Below are 10,549 nucleotides of genomic sequence, written 5' to 3'. Positions count from 1 at the left end.
AGAAAGAAATTACATGTTGTTGAGAGAATTCTGAGTAATTTCAGAGATAAATTGACAGCCATGTTGCACTTAAAAAAAAGGATAAGATTTCTAACTAAATCGATTGTTTATAGTATATTTCAAGTACTGGCAAAGGAAGATGAAAAAAGAGGATGAAGCCAAATAGTGAATGATTTTGAATACTGAAGTGAAGATTTAATTATCCAGATATTGAAGAGAACCTGAACATTTTAGAGGAAGGGAGTAAAATTCTTAAAGGTGCACTTTAAGGAATCTGACCTGGAGTAGTGTCCATCGATTACTGTATTTAAAGAGATGAGGTGAAGGTCCTCCATCGTTAGTGGCTGTTCCAAAATATGACCTAGAACATGTCCCTTACATTTCTGAGTATGTATCATAGATGAACTTTTAATTGCCATGTCATGTGGTGCTAATAGAATCGAATGACAAGTATTTGTAAGGACTTCTTATGTGTGTGCCCAGTTCTATGCTAACTGCTATAAGGAGTACAAAATAACCCAACGATTTGAAATTTTTCACAGACTGTAGAGTCTAACAAGTTGGGGGAGGATGCTGATAACTTGGATTAGATAAAGCCAAATTTGTATTTACTGTAAATGTAATTGGGAGCTAATAGATGGAAGATGGCCACGTGACCTGGAAGGGTTAGCATTTAAACTGATTTAAGGATTGGGTGACATTTACATAGGTGGTGGCAACAACATGAATCAATATGAATGAAGATTCTTTGGCAAGAAGATGTGCAGGGACAATGAGAAATTTATTTTAAATGAAATTAGGAACTGGTGTTGGTAGATGAATAAGAAACTGGTAAGGTAGGAATTTCGGACCCACTCATAAAAGGCATTTGGAGATGGACCAAGTGATTTGGGGTAAGAAATAATAAGATGTAGAAGGTTCATCAGCAGGGATTTATATCATTAAAAGGTAACTCAGAAAATTTAGTCTGGCAGCAGTATTCATGGATTTGAGAGTAGAAGAAACTGGAAATGAAAGAGTCTAAAACGCTGTTATAGGAAACAGGTGTGAAGGCTCGGAGTACAAAGCTACTGACAGTAGGAATGGAGAGATAGAACAAAACTGAAATAAAAATTTTGATGAAAGAATGAAAAAGAAATTGGCACTAAATTGCTAGAAACTAGAAAAGGAAGAATCAAAGATTAGTCCACACAATGATTGGAGAAATTAGAAGCACATATTTTCACAGAGGAGAGCAGGGATAAGAAAGAACATGATATGCTTGGTCTTAAACATACTGAGTTTTAAATGATATCATAAAACAAAGGCATATGTCTTTTAAACTATAAGATTAGAGTACAATTGAGATGTTCATGTTACAGACTACAGTGTGTTATTTATTATCATATTTTAGAAAGTCAGGACATTACTGTAACTTCTGATTTTGTTTAGTTTTAAGCTCATAACCTTTGCAAATCGATCTAGTTCTCCCCTCTGGAAAAGGGAAAAATAAAATTAGTAGCTATTTTATTGAGTATATATTATATTCTGGACAGTACATTAGGCTTTCCTTTCATATGGTTTTATTCCTGAAAACAGCCCTCCTATAAGGTAGATACTGTGTCATCTCCATTTTACAGATCAGCAGTCTGAAGCTCAGAGAGCTTATATGACCTTAGATTGCACAACTAGGAAGTGACAGAGTCAGGATTCGAACCAAAGACTTTGTCTCCAAAGCTACTGATTTTAACCAGTTATGCAATGCTTTCACTGTGCCTCACAACAATATGTGCCTTACCTACTCTTAACAGTTAAGCTGTGTATTTATGAAGTGTTTATTAAGTGCCATATTGTATGCTAAGTGTTTTTATGCATTATTTTATTTAATTATCAAACACACCTATGAGGTTGCTATAATTAATGTTTACATTTTATAGATGAGGAATTACTTAGAGGGTGAGTTACTTTTCCAAAGTCACATAGCTGGGAAGTAGCAGAACTGGAATTTTTGCTTTAAATTTATCTGATTTCAGAGTCTATGTGCTTGTTTATTCTTAAAAGTCATTTTGAAGATTAAATAATTATATTATTTCCTTAACTTTAAGGCATAAAGCAAATAGTCTTTAATTAGTAGTGATAGTGTTAGTATTAGCAGCAGCAGAATAGCTCAAAAGTGGTGCTTGAAGCCATGCAGTGCAGGAACTACCCAAGGCTATAAATTGATAGAGAAAAACATCTTATAGAGAGAATACGAGGGATATTTATAACTTAGGAGTCGCAGGAGGGAAAGGAGTCAGAGAAGCATAACAGTAGCTTAGGAAATTCAATAACATGGAAGCCTGAAGAAAATAATCTCAAAGATTTGAGACATCAAATGCCACATAAAATTTGAAAAGGATAAGGTCATTGGACTCTCTCAGCAAACTACTGCTCATGATGAGATACCAGTAGACAGAACCACCATCCATCCAGTTTCCCAATGCAGAAAGCTTGAAATTTTCCTTATTTTTTTTAACTTTTCTTACTCCTCTAAACAAATCATTATTTCGGCCTCCTAAAAACCTCTCTCAAAGTATCTGCACTCTCCTCTCCATCTTCACTGCTACTTCCACAGTTCAGGAAATCTTCGCCTCCTGCCTAGATTGCTCCAGTGACTTCTCAGTTCTTTCTGCTTTTGACTTACTCCCCACCAGCCCATTCTCCATTGTGCAGACAGAACGTTTCTAAAAGACAAATGCTGTCATGTCAGTTTTCTGCTTAATACCTATCCATGGGTTTTTATTGGCCTTAGGATAATGACTTAGCATGGTTCTTGAAGCCCCATAAAATCTGTCCTACCACCATTACTCATCTAGTTATGCTCCAGCTATGGCAAACTTATTTCAATTTCTAGTACCTATCATGTGCTCTGGGACTTAACCTATGCCCTTCCTTCTGGAACAGTTTTTCCTTCTGTCTTCTCTTTCCCCCTCTCTTTCCTCACTCTCTCCAGCCTTTCCTGGTTACTCAATCCTTCAGATCTCAACTTAAGTTTTACTTTCTTTGAGAAGCCTTTTGAGTTCCTTCTAGTTAGGTCTCCTGCTTTATACTCCACAGCATCTCATGTATCCACCAAAGCTATCACTACCCTTATTGTAATTGCTTGTTTAACTTTCTGTCTATACCTCTAGGCAGTAAGCTGTTTCATGCAAAATTTATGTCTGCTCCCATTGTTATCCCCAGCACTTAAAATAATGCCAAATTTATCATAGATATTCAGTAAATACTTTTCGAATAAGTGCTGTGAGTGAATATATGCAGCATGAAATTATTTTGTATGTTAAACATGTTATTAAATGAAATTGGGCTGGGTTTTATAAACCTCATGGTTTTCTCTAACTGGTGAGAGGCTGGGTGAAGGTGAAGTACAATTTCATTTGGCTTTTGTTTTTTCAAATAGAAGATAACAGATAAATGAAGCTGGTTTAAAAGAAGAAAAAAAATATTTGATATGATATTCTTATAGTTATGGTTATTGCAGTCTTTGAAAGGGATAAAAAATTGAACAGAGAACTCATGATGCCCTTAACCTTTTCAGTTCAATAACGAGTATCATTCAGATGGAGTTACTAATATGAATATCAATAACAGTAAGTATGTCAGAAAAAGATAAAATCATATAATAGTCTTTTCTTTTACTAGGAATTCACTTTTTAAATACTCAGACTCTAAGACATTCTTATAAGCCATGAAATGACCCAAGTCATTCACATCTGTTCAAAATGTTTCTTAAAAAGCTTATCTTAATAGTTACATGGTAAAACTAATATTTCTGATATCAGCTCCCATAAGAACCAACTGTATAAAATTTGCTTCTTCTCTACTTCATGAAAATTTATCTTCTTTGTTCCTGTGAGCTCTTTTACAAAATGCCACCGGTTTTCTTTCCTCACTTTTCTTGCTATTTGGCTTTGCAGTATCATTCACATTACTACCGATCCTTAGAATTCTCATAGATCCATTCTTTAAATCCTTAAAGGCATATAGTCAAAGTTGAAATGTAATGGATTCAGAATGGAAGCACAACTTCAAAAATAACCAAATAAATAAAGGCATAAATATGCAGGTAAAACTGAAGACTTATGGCACAGTCCCAGTACTGACAGTAACAGAAGGCATCAGTGGAGTCACTCTTCCTTTGGGCTATGAGGACTTAGGTTAAGAGAGGCTGTAGGCAGAGAAAACTATGAAATTCAGAATGGAGATGAAATCATAGTGATAAAGCCTCAACACAGGAGCAGAAAGATTCAGTAACACAACTAGTGAGAGTGCCCCCCACCACTGGTTTCAGCCATGTGTCAGGCAAATAGGAGATTATTTTACTCTCAATATCAGGATCATTTAAATAGTATAACTTATATTTAATACCAATCATGGGTTGTCGTGGGTTTGTTTTTTTTTTTTAATTTCAGGTTTAATTAGATGACATTATAAGCTATTCTAACCTTTCTTGAAGTTAGACCTTCCTAAGGCTTTTCTGCAACTTTGGAACTTCACTAGTTCTCAATACCCTTGGAGCTTTACTAATAATAATAACCTTAACCTTAACCTTAATAATAACCTTAACGTAACAACCATGTTTGCGGCTTCTTTCGTTCACAGGCCTAAGGAAGGGCCTTAGATTGCTCTCTCTGTGTCTCTGAGAAATGCTCTAAACACAACACATTTTTTCCCCTTCCACATTTGGTCAAAGAGGAGAAGCACACTTAGGCTGTACATATTCTCATTTACTACATAATGACTTAGTACCTTTCCTTCTTAGCCTCTCTTTCAATCTAAAACTAATATAGTCCTAAAATTTATAATAACCTCTAAATTTTTCATTATATGCAAAAATGTTGGTTGTTTACACATTTCTGTAAAGGTTTTGGGATTATGAAAAATCCCATGCTTTATGATAGCATTTTTCAAATGGCTTTAAATACGTCTTTTAAGCAGAAATATAACATTATTTTCCTTGCGATCTATTTTGGAATTAAAGCTTCATACATGGATATTTTTAGAGCAAATAATATGTTAAATGAGCATTTTTGCTAGTTAATTTTAAGTTTACTGTTTTTTATTTTTATTTTTATTTTCAGCTTTCTAAGAAATATGGAGTCCATGTTTGTGGAGAAGGTGGAGAGTATGAAACATTCACTTTGGATTGTCCTCTATTTAAGAAGAAAATAATTGTGTAAGATATCATTTCAGCATTTTCTTCCCTTTCTTTAAATTTAAGTGATGGAAGCAACTTTGCATTAAGCTCGAGGCAACTTTTGTTGGGAGAAATAGAACATGTCCTCTAAGTTCACAAACACTCAATTTGTTTAATACCAGTGAAGTCGTCTGAATACCTAAATCAATACCTGACAAGACGAGGCCTTCATAGAAGGCTATAAACTTTTTAGACATTGCACTTTCGTTTACTTGCTGATTATGGCCTGCAGTAAAACTGGTACCTACACACTGACACTTTTATCCTTTCATGAAGTGCGAATTGCCTGTATTATTTATCTTTCATTACAGCTACGTTTGATAAACTGCCACATCAGTAGCCAGTGGGTTCCATTAACTCTATCCTCTTTTTCCTTTTTCTTGGCTTTAACAACTTAAGATGGTAACACTAAACATTTCTCTTCAATTATTTGGTGTTATTTTTACAAATAAACTTTGTAAATTCAGTTTATGGTGAGTAGTGTGATTTCTTTGCCATAAATTGTTAAAATTAGTGTAACGAAAAACAGGAACTTTCTCCCGTTTGTTACATTATTATCCATACTATAATTTATGTCACTCTTCTCATATGCTAAGAGAACACTTTATCTGCTTCTTGATAAACATCATCAGAATTATGCTTGATTTCAGAAATAATATGCACCTCATCTGATGAAAGATTAGAATTCTGTATTGAATAGACAGCTTCAATATTTTCAACATTGGGAAGTATTAATATACAGCTTAATATAATAGACAGCTTCAATATTTTCAACATTTGGACATATTAATAATGAGGGAAGGAATGATCTAAGAAAATTACGGCAATTTTAGGTAAATTTTCTAAAATATCCATTGGTCTTGTGAAACATGGCCAAGACATTTTCATTACCATGTGCAATATTTACCCATTCTTGCTTCTTTAATGTTCTCCTAAATTCTTTTCCATTAATGATCATCAGCATAATAATTTATTTGGCAAATATTTATCAAGTACCAGTTATGTCCAAAGCTTTCTTCTGGGCACCATTGATGTTCAAACATAATTCCTGCCTCCAAAGGGTGGAGGGACACACATCTGTATATATTATGATACAAGATGGTAAAGGATAAGAGACATAAGAATAAGCTCATAATTGGGAGGTATTTCTCTGGCTGTGATGATCACAAAACCATTCATGAATGAACTATGCACGAGGTATTATTTCTATTAAATAAATACTGTTTCGTTATTCAAGAAAAGAATTTGCATGCTAGTGTGAAATTACAGTATAATAGGAAACTTGCAATATATTTATTTTATTAATATGGGACTAACCAAAAAATTTTTTAAAAGCGTGATAAGAGGAAAAATGCCCAAGAGTAATGCTTTTCCCATTTACTTGACAAGTTGAGTCCTAGAACACCCAGAAGTCTTTTTGGACAACCTAGAATTATAAGATTTTTACTTTTTTAGATGACTTGACAAGAAGGTCAGTTTATCACTGTACTTTAGATTGAAAATGAATCTTTTCCACCTCATTATTTTGTATATAAAGAAAGGAAACCTAAGGAAACCTAAGCCTGACTGAGACAATGTCATGAGGGGTATTTAGTCATGCTATTAAAAAGAGAGATTTCAGAAGAGGTGTGTTAGAACCTTCTAATTCTAATGTTATTGAACATTAACCCTCTAGTTCAAAATGTTATTGAGACAAATTACATGGGTGAGACTCTGCAAGCTGCTACCCTGCTCAGTAGGAGTTCTTCCTGTAAGAACAGTCAGTCAAATCAACAATACATAAGAAGTTCTAGCATATGGCTGTGTACTTTAAGAACACCAGAAGAAGCACTGTCTTCCTTCTTACTCATTCGTCAGTACATCACTTATCTAATTCTAATGCTTAAGCACTTTCTTTGCTTTTTTTTTTCATAGGCTCTGCCTACCTCAGCTTCACAACTTTCTTACTTGATTTCTTTTCTCTAAATCGCCTTTCCATTTCTCCCCACTTTGCAAAATTCTTTCATTTTTAAAGGCTTTGGTTGCCATTGCCTCAGTGCTTGTTCTCATACCTGAACTCTCATAACACAGTTGGCACCAACAAATGTCTGTTAAATATTGTTGAATTAACTTGTCATTTATTGTTGTTTGATTTTGCATATCTATTTTACTTGTATGTGTTCCTTTTTTAGGTTATAGCTACAGGTTTGGGTTGGGATATCTCCTAATTTATGGGAAAAGAATATCACTACAAAACCTTTGCTCTTTAAAATAGAAAATATCCTTATCATACCTACCGATAAGCACTAAATGTGATGGTGTGAGTGAATATGCACTGCACATTCTAAAATTGTACGTAAATGAAAGTTATTTTATTTAGAGATAATTGCCTATCAAAACTTAAGAACTAAAAGCCTAATGTTTTAATAAAAATGATAATTTTCTTCTTTTTGTTAATAAGCACATTGTTTTAATATCAGTATTTGATACAACCACATAATTTCCATTTGAATTATCAGTGTTACTCTGCTACTGCTAGAAGGTTGCTGTGCATGGTGCGGATGGATGAAACAATGGGAAGGAAGGAAGGGGAGGGAAGAAGGAAAGAAGGAAGAGCTAAAGTCTATGATTAAAACACTGCATACTCATTTTCTCCACCTACTCCTATTTTCTAACTATAGTCATAACTCAACTCAGAGCATAGAACTGTGGCATTTAACACAGCAGTGAACAAGAACATTAGCCAGCTCTTGGCTATAGAGAAGCCTCAATGTAGAAGAGGTACTGAGCACATTTGTTACTTGAATTAATAGGAAAAAGGGAGGAGTGTAGCCAACTTAAAAGCATTTTGGTTGGGCCGTAATTGGTGTTAACTTTCTGCATTACTCTGAAGATATTCCACCAGATTTTGCTCTGAGTTTCAGAGAAATCCATGAAGCAGACAGAAACCAGAGATCCTTGAAAGCTGAGTTTCAGATGATTGTTTATGAAAGAGAAAAGAGCAATAGTGGCATCATTCTGTTTGAAACTAAAAACTGTTCATTTGAGATCTAGTCTCTCCCAGTTGAGTCTGGGTTTGTATAAGTGAATGAAATGTTGTTGGTCAATTAGAGATTATGGTTTTAATAGAATCCATAAAAGTCATATTCCTCTTCATTTAGTGCTCAGAATATTATATCTTTTCTGTGGATAACAATCTTGATTCAGAAGGCAGTAATTACATCAATTAAGTAAACTATTTTCTATCAACCTTCTGTTTCTAGTGGAGATAACAGGCATGAGAAGTGAGGGCCTGAAAGCCTTTCTACTGATACAGCATTGGTTTAGGTTAATTATAGTTTTGGTATGCTTCATTATCAAGGATATCAAAACTAAGCTGCCTGTATTAGACATAATTAAGGCTCAGGGTCCGTTTCCAAGGCTGGGTTCAGGAACAGGGAGATCGAAATTTAATGTAAGAGTGAGATCATGCATAGGAATAGAAATTTAAATCTGATTGATGAGCCAAGATAGGACCAGAACAGGTAACTCTGGAGTAAATGCAGAAGCAGCAAGACTAAGGCTAACAAACCAGGGTGGGTCGAGCCAGAGGGGCAGGTGGTAGAAAAGAGAGGACCTCCTCTTCACTTTCTCTTTCTCCTCCTGCTCAGTATATCTGGAGGCAACTTTGGGTTGACGTAGCCTGTGAATGCAGGTTATATCTTTTTATCAAGATCCTAACTCTTTAATGATTCTATTTCTATTATAGTTGATTTCCTTTTAATGTTATAGAAGCCCTTTTTAATGTTATTTTCTTAAGCACTAACAAGAGGCATATGACACTAAAGATTCATGAATGGTAGTGGATTTTTTTTTTTTACCAGTAAACATTTATTTCTCTATCTCTGAACTTTCAATGGAAAAGTAAACAGATTTTGCCCATAAAAATCTAGTATTTTGGAGCCAAATATTTTGAGGTTTCTTCTGTTGCCACTAAATAACTTTTCATTACAAAAGTTGATTCAAAAGATATCTTACATTAGTGGCAAAGAGTCAAATAAAGTAACAGTTTGTTTTGCTGTACTAGATGGTTAAAACGCTAACAACGTGTTAATAGAAACAATGGAACTAGTTCCCGAGGCATTTAAGAAATGCGAACTTTCTATTTTTAAATTTCAGTTGAAATGCAAAATACTATTGCTTTCTTAATAAACAACAAGAAAAAATAATTAGTTACTAGAACTTCACACATAATCTTGGTTATTCATATTTGCTTTACAGGGTATCTTTGATAAAAGTTGAGTTAATTTACATGTATCCATATGGTGCCAGCAAGCAGTTCATACCATTTTACCTGAATGTGGTAATTACTGTGTCAGGCAATCAATTTTAATAGCAATGATATTGCAGTGTGAAGAGTTCATCTAGAGCTTAAAACCATCACCAGTACCGCTTTTGTGAAGGATAATTGAGATTTTGTGTGAAACACTGAATGAATTACCTCTTGAAAATGTAAAGAATAATGAAGATAAAGCACTATTGTTTAATAGTTAGCCCATACTAAGCAAATTTTTTCAAATGAAATTGAATAGGAGTTTTAAGCCTCAAAATTGTTCAGACAGCTTTGAGTGAACCTGAAAGTTGAACTGTGTGTCCTCATAAAGATGAAAAGCTTTTTTACTCTTTCTGGAAAGTTTAGTATCCTCAATCCTTTTCCCAGTTAAGTATTGGATTGTTAAAAACAGAGGTTAATCACTAAATATTGTATGCTAGTGAAAATAAATACAAAAAGATTTTTGGGGGCTCTTCTAGTCACTAGCAGGAGTGATTTGCCACACTTATGTAGTAAATGAATGCACTATAAAATTTTTGTATTTCAGAGATTCATCAGAAGTAGTCATGCATTCAGCTGATGCATTTGCACCTGTGGCTTACCTACGCTTTTTAGAATTGCACTTGGAGGACAAGGCAAGTAAACCTAAGATTCACAGTAATAAGAGACAACTGAGATATGTGCATTGGCTCTGTATATATAATACTGTTATACCAGACAAAAGGGTAAAAACATGACTTATCATTAGTGATTTTTTTCAGATCCTCAGTCAATAACTAAGAATTTTGCAAACGTTTATAGGTTTAAGAGCTCTATTTGAATCAAAAGATATTATATTTCTCAAGCATTTGTAGTTCAGGTGAATAGGGAATCATATATGTATTAATTAAGGAGACTACAAGACAATATATAACCAAACATTAAATTATCTAGTAAAAGAAGAATTAGGTAATTGTGCATAATTATTGGGGGGAAGGTTTGATGATGAATTGGATTTTTATTATGCAAAGTTTAAGAAGGAGACACAAAAGTTTTTCCAAAAA

The 10,549-nt window shown here is 34.0% G+C and overlaps 1 protein-coding gene across 2 annotated transcripts in view; it reads left to right on the top strand.

Moving 5' to 3' along the window:
- DPH6 (diphthamine biosynthesis 6) overlaps positions 1-10,549 on the top strand; it is a 140,150-nt gene that overhangs the window by 125,893 nt on the left and 3,708 nt on the right. Inside the window, exons 7-8 of one of the 2 annotated variants that reach the window (XM_011354876.2) lie at positions 5,100-5,194; positions 10,054-10,141. In XM_011354876.2, the coding sequence (XP_011353178.1) occupies positions 5,100-5,194; positions 10,054-10,141 (183 nt within the window). Of the gene's footprint in view, positions 1-5,099; positions 5,195-10,053; positions 10,259-10,549 lie in introns of those variants that run through there. The other variant, XM_023527729.1, reaches the window with a different exon arrangement.

This window comes from Pteropus vampyrus, unplaced genomic scaffold (genome assembly GCF_000151845.1).
Source record: "Pteropus vampyrus isolate Shadow unplaced genomic scaffold, Pvam_2.0 Scaffold19, whole genome shotgun sequence".
NCBI lineage: Eukaryota > Metazoa > Chordata > Mammalia > Chiroptera > Pteropodidae > Pteropus > Pteropus vampyrus.
The sequence above is the reverse complement of the archived record's forward strand: the minus strand, read 5'-3'. Positions and strand labels throughout refer to the sequence as shown.